Source organism: Numida meleagris, chromosome 6, assembly GCF_002078875.1.
Source record: "Numida meleagris isolate 19003 breed g44 Domestic line chromosome 6, NumMel1.0, whole genome shotgun sequence".
Lineage (NCBI taxonomy): Eukaryota > Metazoa > Chordata > Aves > Galliformes > Numididae > Numida > Numida meleagris.
This window is the reverse complement of record NC_034414.1, coordinates 22,428,757-22,442,978: the sequence shown is the minus strand read 5'-3', so window position 1 is coordinate 22,442,978 and position 14,222 is coordinate 22,428,757. Positions and strand designations below refer to the sequence as shown.

General features: G+C 43.8%; 1 protein-coding gene across 3 annotated transcripts in view; it reads right to left on the bottom strand.

The window, feature by feature from the left end:
- CD82 (CD82 molecule) overlaps positions 11,664-14,222 on the bottom strand; it is a 34,780-nt gene continuing 32,221 nt past the window's right edge. For all 3 annotated transcript variants that reach the window (XM_021403271.1, XM_021403272.1, XM_021403270.1), the window contains exon 9: positions 11,664-13,785. In XM_021403271.1, coding sequence (XP_021258946.1) covers positions 13,708-13,785 — 78 coding nt within the window. In that variant the 3' untranslated portion in view covers positions 11,664-13,707. The remainder of the gene's footprint in view (positions 13,786-14,222) is intronic.

The window sequence follows — 14,222 nt, the reverse complement described above, 5'->3', positions numbered from 1 at the left end:
AGAAGATAGGAGAAACATCACTTTAAATTTATATATCTGGGACCGAGACAAACTAAATAAAGAGCAACAGAATAGCTCTCCCAAACAGCCCCTGCTCTGACAGACAAGGCTTGCGGGTAACACCTCTGATACCACTATGGAAATGTTTGTTGGGAAATGACCCTCTGATTTCGTTTTTTGTTTGGTTGGTTGGTTGTTTTTTTTTTTTTTTTTTTGCTTTAGTAGGACTATTTCTCAATGGATTAAGTGCAATAACTGAATAAAAAATTATGGAATGTGCTGAATTCTGCAGGTCCACATCTAATCTGAGTTTGTGCTTATGTTAAAATGATAAATTAGTTTGGGCAACTGAATGCATAGATTTATAGACTTAGTACTGTGAATCTATTTATTGCTGGTTTTATTTTTCTACAATGGATGGAAAGGCCAGGAGCCAGGAAGGAGGCCTATAAATCCTAACATTAGAGATGGGAAGGGTAAAACATTTCACATATGCACGGGAGGTAAACAAGTTGTTGTTGTTTTAAGAGAGAAAGGGCAACGTCTGATTAATTTCTTTTGAAGATTTTACACTACCAAAAAATAGAAAGAAATCTGCAGCGCACAGACCCTTCATTCTTCTCATTCCAGATTTTATCAGTTTTCACAACAAAGTTGTAGGCGTTTCAATCAAAAACATTGCTTCTTTTAAATAAAAAAAGTGATTGCAGATTACTGCCAGAAAGAGAATAAATGACAAAAGAAAACAAGCCTGTTTACCTCTTTGGAAGGCAATCAAGCTCCTGAGTTTTTCTGGGGTAAGACGACTTTGGGCATCACCTTACCTTTAGATGAGGAATCTTACCCAAAAGTGGCTTGCTGACTGCTCTCCACTACAGATCCCATGTGGGAAAAACATAGTCCCCATGGGTAAACATCAAGTAAAACTGCATGTGGCACAAGGCTGCTGAAGCAGCACTGGGAGCAGCTCTTGTAAATGATAAAAATTGAAAGAAAAAAAAAAAAGCCTGGCATCAGTTTAAAGTAGTTTCAAATGTTACAACCTGCGTGGGAAAGCACCAGAAGTGGCAGCAAATATTTAATTTATGTCATAAAACTTCCCATTGGCTATTTGCAACGATTCCGTGGGTGAGATGAACAAGATGGCCTAATCATCTTTGGATGTCCCAATGAAACCAGCTCATCTCTTGCTGAGAGGAACCCTGCATTCCCCCCACTGAAGCTGGCAGCAGTGTTTGATGCACTATGCTAAGAGGTTATGGCTAGGGTAAAATTTGAAGCTCTGAGAATCTCTCCCATGCCCTTGTATTTGCGATGGAGCCGGTAAGCAGCAGGCTCTAGAAGGAACATGGATATTTTAGTTTGAAACAAGCCATTAAGGAAGTTCATAAACTCTGGTAATAGAAGGTGACGACAAGAAGCACTCGAGGGTAATGGGGGCTGGCAGTAGCTTCAGAAGAGGACTGCCTCTTACCCTGGCAAGCGTAAAGGGAACTCCCCCCTCCTTTTTGCCTTAAACCGAAACAACCCCCTTGGAGAATTCTGGAAAGGAGTACTACTGCAGGAAGATGACAAGGCGGGCTGCCACATGGGCCCAAGGAGCTGTTTCCAAGAAAGAAATCCTCATACATGCAAGATCACAGGAACTTGAGCCCCTTTTGTGTCAAAGCAACTTCCTCAGAGGCCTTCTAAGTTCATTCTGCTTTCCAAGGTCTAATGAAGTCAGAGACCTTCAAGAAGAAAACAGAGATTCCTGCCAAAGTATCCCACTCCCTGAATCAGAACAATTCAAGCCGCTAATTCTGCAGCTAAATATTGAATAAAACGGGATACATAGAACAACACTGCTTTCACACTCCTTTTTCTCCAGTTTCCTAGTCTGAGAAAGGATGAGGGCAGGGGGAAGTGAGGAAGTGAGAAAATTTTCTAAACTGAGAAAGAATTGCTACAAGATAATGCAGTGACATTTGCAAAAACTGAAAACCGATTTATCACAAAACATCACTCTAGCATTGGCATGAGGCAGGAGCAACAACATCTGTGAGTTATCACCTAGCACAGCTCTTGATTTCCAAAGAGCGGAATCAGCACCGTGTAAATCTTGTATAAGAGAACCATTTCAGGTACCAACACCTACTGTTGGCAGTGACAGCAAGAGCAGCTGCTGATGACTCTGCAGCAACACAGCTAAGCTCTTCTAGTGCAATTTGCACACAAAAATTGCATCAACTTGTGGCTGAGGTGAAACTTTAGATCACAATAAGCTTTGCTCTGGTATTTCATGGGAATCAAGTAGGAACTGGCAGGAAGGATTCTACAGTGGTTAAACAACAGATGAGAAGTGTCACCCTCCTAGGATGAGCTGTTAAGCCTGCAGTACTCAGTCTGGATTTTGGTCCTTCTGGAACGGAATGCCGTGAAGTTTACTAAATGACCATTTTCCAGACATTAAGACTCATGTTCACACAGAGTATATTGAAAGCCTTAGAAGGATTCTAGATTATAGAATCACAGAATGGTTTGGGTTGAAGAGACCTTAAAGACCTTTCAGTTCCAAATTCCTGCCACAGGCAGGGACACCTTCCATTAATCCCAGCTGCTCAAAGATTGCCTGCTGTTTCTTCTCTCACAGGTAGCTACTGGCCCAAGTCTTCATGCTTACCCTGCAGATCCTGCAGAGCTCACTGCTAAGTCCATCCTCTGTACCTGTTCTTTCCTGATCTTTTTTTTAAACCTCATCCTGTGGCCATTTACCAAAGTAAGCCTCATGGATTTGCTGAGACTTTCACCAGCCTCTCTCCATAGTACAGATCTGAACAGATCACCAAAACCCCTTCTAGTCCTCAGCTCTCCAAATGCTGCCCAACCTCAGCCTTACTTCCAGCTGCCCAATTGACTTGAACATCCCTTGGCCTCTCTTGGAACCAGACTTTACACTTGTCCCATATTACTGGCAGAACAGAATTATAAATCTCAATTCTAGCACAAATCCTGAACTTGGCTCTGGTGGAAAGACACTGATCAGTTCTGTTCAGCATCCAGCTGCCTGTGCTTAATTTCAAAGCAGCCTTATGACTCTGTGCTCTCACAGAAAGAGTAGGGAATAAAATTACTCAACACTAAGTTGCATTAACAGACACTAACACAAAGCAGACACGAGGAATATCCTATGAACTACCACTGCTAGCTTTGAGACGACTGGGCTTTAGCAGAGCACAGAGTGACTAGCACTAGGCAGCTGCAATGAACAGCTTTTACTGCAATTCCAGAAGGCTTGCATACACCATGAGGGACCACCACACCATGTTGCGGCAAGGACCAGTGACTTCTGTTTGTCTTGCAGGGAGACCTGTTTCAGTACTAAATGAACTGTAGGGTTTAGACTGTCTTTATAGTCCTTTTTCCAAAATACAAGCATCAAGGGTTTTTAGTATATCTGCTGCATGTAGGTCTCCAAAAGTAACCTGTGACTGAAAACCAGAATGCTCCTCTAAGACGTAATTGCTTTCAGGAGCAAACATCCTCAGCAGCCTTTGATTAAAGGTAGGATTGTGGATAGGAAGTAACAGGTAGAACAAGAAAATAGCAGCATACAGGGGTGTTATTTAGAAGACATGGGGTCTCAGCTGTTATTATGATGTGTCAGGGTTTGCAGAAAAAACAAGAATGTGAATTGTTTTTACATATTAAAAGACTTCCAAGGGTAAAGAACTACTTGCAATAGGAACCTACAGCTTGCAGCGTCTTCACTGACACCATGCTATGACAAAGGCAAGGCTGGAAAAGAATACAACTTTGTCTTCCCAAGTAACTAAGCACCAGCAGTGGGTCACCCCCAGCTATTCATTATTCCTGGCACAGGCCAGAAGCACTGCACATGGGAGCTGAGATCCTGGTCAAAGATAGTTCTAGGACTCAAGAAAAAAAAATAGTGAGAAAAACATGCTTTGGTGCAACTGAAATTGCACCAAGTTACTATCAGCAACAGAAAACACTTAAAGGCAGCTTTTTCATGTTTGTTCACATCAGTGGATGTCTGGCCATATATTTAAGCTTGAGTGATTAGAAGTAATTGAATTATAAAAAATGAAATTCAAACACTGTACTTATTTCTGAAAAAATATAATATTCTGTCCCCGTTGATCCCAAATCCAAGTACAATTTTATTTGAATTCAAGCTAAAAACTTCTGGAAAATAAAAAAAACAACAACAAAACAAAATACTACACTATTTCCCCTTGGACCTAGTTAGCACCAGAGTGTTTTATATTTGTTCTCTAGACCTTAACCAATTAATAGGTTAGCCTTTATTTTTCTAGAGTCACAGCTTCTAATTTTTTTTAATTATTATTTTTTTTAGAATTTGACAGTAAGAGTTATTCTTCAGTCTATCCCATCTCAAAGCCCAAAGTTAATCCTAATCTCATTGACAGATTAACGAATTTTCAGTAGCATGCTTTCCTAAATTAGAACCTCCTCACACTGCTATACATCTTTCATTGTTAATTCATGTCTGTTTTCATTTCCATGAACAAAAATTTACTGAAGCCACTGAATGCTGCAAACACCAGCTTTCATCCATTCCTGAAGACTTGGCCAACCCCAGTTTTCGTGTTTTTTGCCCTAGTCCTCACCGTAGCTTTTCACTGCAACTAACTCCACATAGGAACATGTTGGCTGTTAGACTTTGCATCAATGCATCTTATTCATTACTGCATAATGAATGCGTAAGACACTTCCTCTCCAAATTCTGGATAATCCTAAACCTGACATAGTACATTGGGCTGCTCCTCTTAAGCTGATATCTCACACCAGCAATGCTACAAGTAGGCTTATGTACAATGACACAAATTCAGCCTAACCAGACTATCATCACATTCTCTGCTTCTGCCACCAGCTAGTCCATTATAAATAGGTGAACTTTTCAGCATTAACAGATTTATATTTTCTCTTGCCTGGATCCTAACCACAATCTTTCCTCTCCATTAAAGAAGTTGACAGCATCAGCCATAAGCACTGTAAGCCATCCACAATCCAAAAATATGTCACTCTCTCAACCTTCTGGTCCTGGTTTCTTACCTCTGTGGGAAACGTCTGCATATTACAAACCAACTACGCTCCTGAAGTGTAGTCCTCTCCCTACAGTCAATTTCAGCACGATCACACACAGGGTAGGACAGGCCAGCAGAGACTGTCGCATTAAGGACAAGGTTAAGATAGTGTTCACATGCACTGAATTGCTTGGCAGTACTGCAAAGTTCCTACAAGGTCTTGGGGGTTCAGTGGAAAGCAGCTGTCCTCACTGTTAAGCAGACTACCCTTTCCCATCAAGCTGGTTTCAGAGTAGAGAAAAAAAGATTACACCCTTCTCCTCTTTGTTACTGGAGCACAGCAGCCTTCAGCATGGCCTGCATTGAATTCGAGAGAAGAAAAGAAGATCTCATTACCATTTTGCTGCCTATTAAAGAGTGAGACAATCTAGCTGTGGTAAAAATAAATAGCTGAACGCAATTATGAGAATCGCCAGACATCTCATTTTATGTCAGGCAAGGCTATTGCCTAATAGAAAGACAATATAATCCTGCTGTTGCCTTGCTCAGATGAGAGACGGCCTTGAACTAATTAGCTTCCACGATAGCCAGCCATGAAATTGCCAACTTTATGATAGCCATCTGATTGCGATGGGCTCTTAGCATCTTCTCATCACATAAAAGCAGGTGAAACCACCTTCTTCACTACTCTTAACACAGTTCAATCTCTTTGTTAATGATCACTGTGATACTGAGGAAAGGTTAAGAGGAAACGAGAGTGTTCCCAAATTCCAGACACAGGTCTGGTCTGCAGTCTTGGTCCCATACGCCTATCTTCCCATCTTTGCTCATAGCTCACCAGCCCAAACAGAATCTCTGCATCAGGGAACAGACTCCATCAAGAGCACACCGCCCTCTGCACCCCGTCTCATCAAGGTTTGGCAATTTACTAGCCAAAGCAGAAGCTGCTGGGATTTCACGAATAGCCAGTAAGCATGAGAAAGAACACTGAATCGAGGTGTTACAGGAGGCAGAAAATGGCTTTCATAACAGCTGTGGTGAAATTGCATAAAGAAAGAGAGTGCCAGTACTTGGATGTTCTCAAAGGCAATATCTAGTAGATTGTTTTATAAACAACTGGTTTCATACTGATCCTGAAACAAATGGGTAAGGCAGCAGAGGTGCTGAAGGGCAAAGGCACTGGGGGTTTCTTCCTTCCCTACACAACATCCTCCACAGCAGAGTGCTGCAGCCCAGGTGCAGGTCCCAGTCACACTGCCTCTGAGAGCCCATGTGGCAACCCTCAGTGGCTGGAAGATGGCTGCCTGCTGCCCCAAACCAGCCCCAGCTTTTGGGCCAGCTTTCCTACGAGCAGCTCCTCCAGAGAAATCTGTCTCCTCCATCCAACGAGGACCAGCAGTGGCTCAGCTCCACCCTGCTGCTTAGTGACCTCTGATGGTGGGCACTGCCACCACCTCTGCCTCATGAAGGCCCGACAGGGCCACACTCATCTCCTCTTGAAGCTCCCAGGGCCAGACCACAGCCTAGCATTCCTCAGCAACCCCAACGACCTGGCTACACCGGGGGGTCATGGCTCACGGCTGCTGCGTTGCAGGCAGGGCCTGTCCCTGAGGCACCTCTGGGCACATCTCCTTGCAGGCAGGACCTGTCCCAGCTCTCAGCCACATCCTTGGTACCTCACAGAAGGAAGAAGTGAGACTTTGGTGCAGCCGTGCTCATCCTTCTCAAGAAGACAGCAGCTCCAAGCCGTGCTCCTGCTTGTCAGGGCCATCCTCCCAGCGGCCCTGGCTGCTTTCCTGGCCTCCACAAAGCAGCGCCCACCAATGGCCAGTCCTCTGCCCAGGCCAGCTGTCCCTATGCTGCTGCCCCAACAGCAGCTTATGGAGCTTTCCACGTTGCCCAGCCCTGCAGTTGTTCATTTTACGTGACTGTAAGGCCACCTGGGAGTTGAAGATCACATTTCTTGAGGGCAGGCCATCTCCCAGGAAATAGCAGGCCCTGTGCAAGCACAAACCCAGGCACCAGGCCACTCCCACATAATTAAATAAACAATAGTGGCAGTGGGAGCCCTTGATTTTTGTGCGTTTAAATTTCTGCCATATTACCGAACTATCATATTTTTAGATTTGATTTCATAAAAGAGATCCCATGCCTCCTCCACAGCTTCCCCCCAGCACAGAAAACACCTAATTAAACATTTGCAGTGGGAATAACACATGACATTCAGATTAACAGTGCCACAGTACAGCACACAGGTGGGTTAACCTCAGATGTGATTTCATTTCAGGTCAGGCTTTCATTTCAGATTGGGATTTCCCAGCTATTTCCATAGCTTTAAATTGTAACACTGCTTTCTCGTAAACTTCACGCATTAGATTTGTAGCATACTATTTTAAAAATAAACAGATTCTTTATTTTTAGACACTATGTCCAAAGCACTCCTGCAAGTCAGTCCACGACAAACCTCAGAGGACAAACCCATTACTAACACACTCCTGAGCACAGTCCCTGTCCCTTTCTCAATGGGTATCCAGGATCCTGTGGGTTACTCCTTTCCCAGCGATGAATCCCCCATCACACACCACTTCTGGGTTCAAGTTCTTCACAAGACACTGAAAAGTTTTAAAATACCATCTAGGCACTGAAGGTTTAAAATTTTTCTACTAGAAAGGCTTTTTTTTTTTTCTTTTCCCCCAACTCCAGCTCTTTTACATAATGCTTACCATGAAGTAGCCACTAAGAAAGCAGGAGAAACCTCTCCATTCTAAGTTTTCAAACTTTTCTTCAGTTCTGTTTAAGCAGAAGAACAACAACAACAAACATAACCCACTTTGTTTTAAATGAACCTTCACCCTTCAAAGAAAAACTGCTTTGCCAAAAGAATTTCCAACCAGTCCAAACCAGAGTTAATTACAACATGGTATTTAAAGGACAACTTTTTTTCAAATACTTAAGAACATCATGAAACAGCCTCTGCCAAAATTAAAGATTTGTTCTCTGCTGGGTTATTGTTCCAGGTTGTCTGCAGACATCTCTGCATGAGTTACACTCTTCTGACATCATTTTGCAAGTGCAGTGCCCAAAGCACATGCCTGTACTATAACATGGTCTTGACAGGACCTCACATTTCCACTCTAGTAAATCCTAAATAGCTTCCAGAAGTGCTACATACAAAATACCCAGGAAGCATGCTGGGTAAGCAATTCATATTATCACATGCTCTGGGAATCTTGCTGTCTCTGAAGAACTTCCATATGTCCAGTCTGTAAATCTAAGCAGGATGAAAAGAAGAAAAAGTGCTGGAGATCAGAGGAACACACATAAGACTGTCACAACTGTTGTTTTGGAGTTAGTTACCTGGGACCAAGGCAGGCAGATCCAGAAAGAACTACAAACTGAGAACTTCCAGTGAAATTGCTTGGGCAAGAAGAGAGAATGTGGACACAGTATAGGTTTAAGAACAGCAGGTAGTGCAGGCAAGAGTCACATAACGAGCAAGGTCTGCAACTGCAGTCACACAGTGAGGACGTAGGATCATAGGGGAGATCTAGGTCTCAAGTAACAGAACAATGGCCTCGCATAGCTGCAAGACAGTAGTTCCTAATCCGGTCACCACTGCAACACCACTCACAGAATGGAGAGCATCAAGATAACCCCTGAGCACCTGCCATTGCTCAAAGGAATATTCTGAAGAAATGGGATTTAGTGTCACCTGGAGGCCTATAGAAGGACAGGGAAATGCTCTCTAGTTTTCTAGAGATGGGATCTATTGTAGATAGAAAAGTAGGTTTCTATATTTTCTGTAACTGGGGGCAGGCAAGTAACCTCATGATGCTGTAAGAGAGACAAAGGAAAGAAGACACCAGAGAAAAAATTGAAGTGTGTGCAAATAACATCCGTGAGGTCTAAAGTAAGATTTCCTCCCTCAGATTTTATGCTACTTAGAGCATCTGCATGCTACTTTGAGCCTTATCCTTGTCTTAAACCTCTACTTTAAATGGGTAATATTTTGCTCAGAGAACTACGTTTTCTCCAGATACAGAGTACCCAATAATTCCTTAATCTCTCCCCACTAAAGTAAAACAGCACATTCAACCCAGCCAATTATGCTATTAGGAGCTTAGAGGGGAGAAAACATAAAATTCATATGTACGAGAAATAAGAACATATGCTTAGAGACGGTTTACCTAGGCAAAGGCAGTTTCTCATGTTTGGCAGAAGAAAGTCTTACCACAAGGCAAGAATTTGTATGTGCTCTACCAGCACACCAACTCCTAGAAATGGTTTCTAAGGACTAAAGCATATTTACAAGCTTTACTAGCAACATTTTACCAATAGTTTTGGTTCAGTAACAGCACAGCTCTTGCTAGGGATTTTTTGCATGCTTACAAGTATTTGAAGACTTGCAAATTGGCAGATTTTACACCGACAGGTTTTTAGCATCAACCTGGCTTAAGATGTTATTCAGAAATCCTGGCTGCTAACTGAGGTTTATTCTTTGTAAAAAAAGGCCAGGGCTAGAGCCAAGTGTCTCAGAGGCTAATGGGTTAGAGCCAGACCATGAATAATTGAGGGTGTGTTCTCCACTTATGGCATTGAATGGCAGCAACTGGCTGTGAAAATGCATTTGTGGGAATCCTATGGTCCTTGGGCTTTTCAGCAATGAGCCCCTACGGCTGCTGCTCCTCACCTTTCCCAGCGAAGGCACAGCCTGACACCAATGCTTGCAGTTTGTCCTTCAGCAGCCAGCATTCAGCCTGTTACCAAACTCATCCACAATTCCCGAGCCAACGCAGCAGAGACCAGCCACACCACAGTGCATGGGAGAGCTGCAAAGAAAAGAACAGCTGCCACGTTTCATTTGAGTATGTGCCATGGAGAAAGCTTAACAAAGAACAAAACGCATTGTGACCTACAGGCTTACCCACGCTAACTCTATTGCAATTCCTCTTCCTCTTCCAGAAGGAAAAATGCCTCACGGGAAGAATTATAGCAACTTCTGAGTTCCTTGTAATCAGGCAGAACGAGGAATGTCACCAGTCCATTACCAGTGGCCTTACTCGAGGCCACAGGCAGGTCACAGTACTCATGTAATATTAATTATTGGTGTGAGACAGCTATATAGCAGCTTGCTCGTTACACACAAAATGCTTCCATGTGCTGAGCTACTGCAGAGGCCAGTGCTGTGGGCTTTGCTACGAACACTGCAACTTTGAAAAAGCCTGCGTGTTGCTCTGGTTTCTAGTTCCAGCAGCAAACCTTCACCCCAGGAGATGAGATGGATGCCTGGCCAAAGATTTGTGCACACCTTGGGAGTAGCAGCAGCTTTCTGCTCTCTGAAGGGCTAACAAGTCTGTTTTTAAAGTCCTTTACAGAACACATTTATAAGCATCAAATGGCTCCTTCCAGTCTCCCCCAAGCCAACCCCCAAAGGAACTGAGGATGAAAGGAAACAAGGAAAAGATGTGGACAAGGAAAAAAAAAAGCAGTGGGAGAGGCTTCTCCTGCTGTCTTCAACTTCCAGTGCTACTTTGGGCAGAAACCCCAGAAGCATAATCCATATACAGTAGTATAAGACATGCAACAAAATATCCAACTGTGTACTTCTCCAAGAGATGGATGGGAAAATTATTCCTAAAATGCCAAGCAGGAAGCACAAATCGTTTATGAGAATACAATTGTAATTACAAGTTATTTTAGCTACCCTGCTGCCAAGAGTAACTAGGAACAGAAGGAAGCGATCATTGTCATCATCTCGTCCCCCAAGGGACCAGCCAAGGCTGCTGATACTGCAGCACGGGGGCCTGAGCTTTACTGGTAGAACATCTCCCTCCAGTGGCCAAAGGCGAGTGGTTTGCGCAGAGATTGGGCAGCTGGGGCTCAAGCTTGGTACCAGCAGCAGCTCCTGCCATCCCTCTCACCTAGCAGAATTCTGGTCAAGCTTGGTTGTTGTTCCACTAAGTTAAGCACTCTGAATCGAAGGCCCCAGGGAAGTGCTGCCAGATTTAGCTTACCAAAACAGCTACCACAGCTCACTTCTCTTCAGTGGCCTGGCAGGGGCTGACAAACCTTTTCTAACAGAAACTAGAAGGCTGAAGCCGAAGGAAGGTGAGTAGGAAGAGGAAAAATGATAAAGCTAGGCTAGCAACAGCTGTATGCACTATGGGCATAGCAGTAAGTGTGTGTTTTGTCAGTCAGCTCTGGAGTTGTATGACTCCACACAGTGCAGACTACACAGATTTGAAGAAGCATCTTCAAATACTGTGATCACTTACCTACAAGATGGCAGGTGATTCAAAGGAGCTACCACTTAGCCCACCGTAACTCAGCCATACTTCACAAAACAAGGCAAATTTTACCCTAGAACACAGGAAAATTGCCACCTCCCCCTGACAAGCAGTGTCTTTGTAGTCCACACCAATCTCAGCAACAGATCTCAGAAGAGCTTTCAAAGACCTCAGAACACACTGACATACACTTCCTGCTTTTTGGCAGAGCCTTTGCTATCTTGAAAAAGCAAGGTGTCAATGATTTGCATGTAAAGCAGAAGGGGACAGAGGAGAAGCAGGGAGAAAGCACTGCAATGCAAAACATACACAGAGATTACATACGTATATTTTTAGCAGAGTCTTTATTACAGAAATATTCACTCTCTAGACTTTTATATCTGTACATGCATTTCTTCCAGTGGGAAGACGTTGCTAAAAACAGAAAAAAAAACCAACAAAAGAGGAAACCCATCACAGGCTCCATTTTACTTACTGCTCAGCATTGGCATCTGTAACCAACAAGAATCTTACAAATAAGAACATGTTAGAGAATAGACTTTGTACTGTGAAAGCTAGCAAGTTTTACTGCTAAGAAGGTGCCTTCTGCTATAGCAAAGGTCAGCTTGAAGGATCCGTGTAGGAGAGGGCAGGGGTCTCAAAATAGTAAAGCCTTATCAGATTGCCATAAAAATCAGTTGTCCAGTCACATCTACTTTCCCCAGTCACTGCTGAGTCCAGAGATGAGGACACAGCAGGAACCCACTGCTGGGGCCCTGTTCCTCTGCACAGGCCTTTCTTGCCAGAAGAAAAGTTGAGTAAGTAGTGAAGTCATGCCTTTGAACTGCTACTAGGGCTATTCCTACCAACCCCATCCAACAAGAATAGGACTGACGGTCCTGGGACCGCTTCTGTAAGGCAAAAGTTCCTTCAACCAAGTACCTTGTATCAAGTCTCAGGCAAGGACCATCTACTTCTCTCCCACATAGCTTCCCGCTGCCAGGGTAACTAGAATGCAAATACAACAGCAGGAAATCTGTTGTGCCCAGGCTACCCCTAGGACTGAAGATTTCTAACCAGCTCCCTTATCTAAAAAGTTGGGGAGGTTTTTCCACACACATTTCTTGCTTTCTTGTGCTCTACACCACTCCCTGCTACTGACTAGTGACTGAATGGAGCAAACATCCCAGCCACGAAGTACACAAACTACCCAGCCTGCGCGAGTGCAAAACCAGCTACTTCTCTGCTGCAGTGCTTACACTCAAGACCAATTACCAGCAGCCATGGTTCCAGACCACACTGGAGTCAGAGGATCGGAACAACTGAAAATAAAAGCAGTTTTATCCTTGCATCTAAACTAGAGAACCTAAACTGGGCACTGGTAGCAGTGATATCTCCAATATGCAGTACCTGCAATCCAGTCGGATCCCTCCATACTCATTACGAAAAACCACAGTTAATATTTCATGTTCATAATGGGGGCAGGGGAAGAATCCAGTTAATCATAACCTCTATGAAAGTTGGCAACCCAATGCAATCAGCACAGCCAGCCTGGGGCTGAGTCCACACTATGCAGCAGTCTCTGAAGTGCCTGAAAGAAGCCAGAAAACCAACGCAGGGGTGGAGGAAAAGGAAGATAGAAACATGCAAGCATCAGATCCAAAACCCAAGAGACCTGTTCCAAAAGCAGGTGAGCCACCACAATCAAAATCTGCCTGACCACACTAGTGACAGGTTGACCTGGCTCCCTCCCAGTGGCTTCTTGTCACATTCAAAGGGAAGAGCTCCACTGAAGGCAAGGCTTGGCTGACTCCAGATGCAGCAGAAGTGATGAGGGTAGAGCTCAGTAGTTGAGATGAGAGTCTAGGCTGGAAGATGCATAATAGAAGAAGAATCAGGTTAACTGCAAGGCCTGTAAAGCACAACTAGTTACCACCATGTCAGTGAAGTAGGTGAAGCTACCAAAGCACTGGCATCTCAACAGCAATTCTGACTCATGGGACAAAACGATGGTGTTCCTTTTGGAGGCCAAGGGAAAGATGTGGGGGGAGAATGGGAGGGAGGAACAGTTATTGTACATTAGGCCCAGCGGGTTGTAGAATTGAGATATGAATAGGATGTGGAGCAGGTGGCAAAGGGTGTCTCATGATGCAGGACAGTTAAGTTCTGCTTCTTGAAGAAGAAATAATCCAGAGGCAGGATGCAGGCAGCCCAAGGGCTCTATTGCCAGAAGATCAGGCTGTATTGCAACTCTAATTGTTCTTAGCAGAGTGGTATCGGAAATAGGATGTCACAGGAGTAATGGTCAATGGTTGGACAGTCTGGGTACGAGGCAGGAATGTTCTGTTTGCTCCTTTCTCTGTGGTGCCGTAGTTCTGGAGTCAACAAACTCAAGACTTGGGCACTTTGGTGTAGTCTTCACTGTGTATGTTCTTGCAGAGTGAAATGGACAGTATCATCCCCAGCAGCTGGAATAAGTAATGAAGAATGGGAAGTCAGTCACCAACCAGACAGATACGGTGGGAAGAAAGAGAGGTACAGGGGAATAAAATACAGGGGTATCCTTTTAACGTTATCACTAAGGTAAACAGAGTTGATCCCCCATCTCCTCCAGGATTATAAAAATATTTTGCTGCCAAAAAAAAAAAAAAACAACCAAAAACATGCCTTTATGGGCTTTTTAAGGCAAAAGGTGTAATTTCACTAGTGGGATGTTGCGTGCGTGGAAGAATACCTATATTCTGTACCATATACAGCAGCAGAAACCACAGGTAGATAGGGCTTAATCCAGACAACTAAAGGAGCAGTTCAAAGCTCAAGGCAGACAACATCAAGAGCTGGACTGACATTAAGCTAGCTGTCTATTACTATAAAAAAAACCAAAACAAAACCACTTAACCTTCAT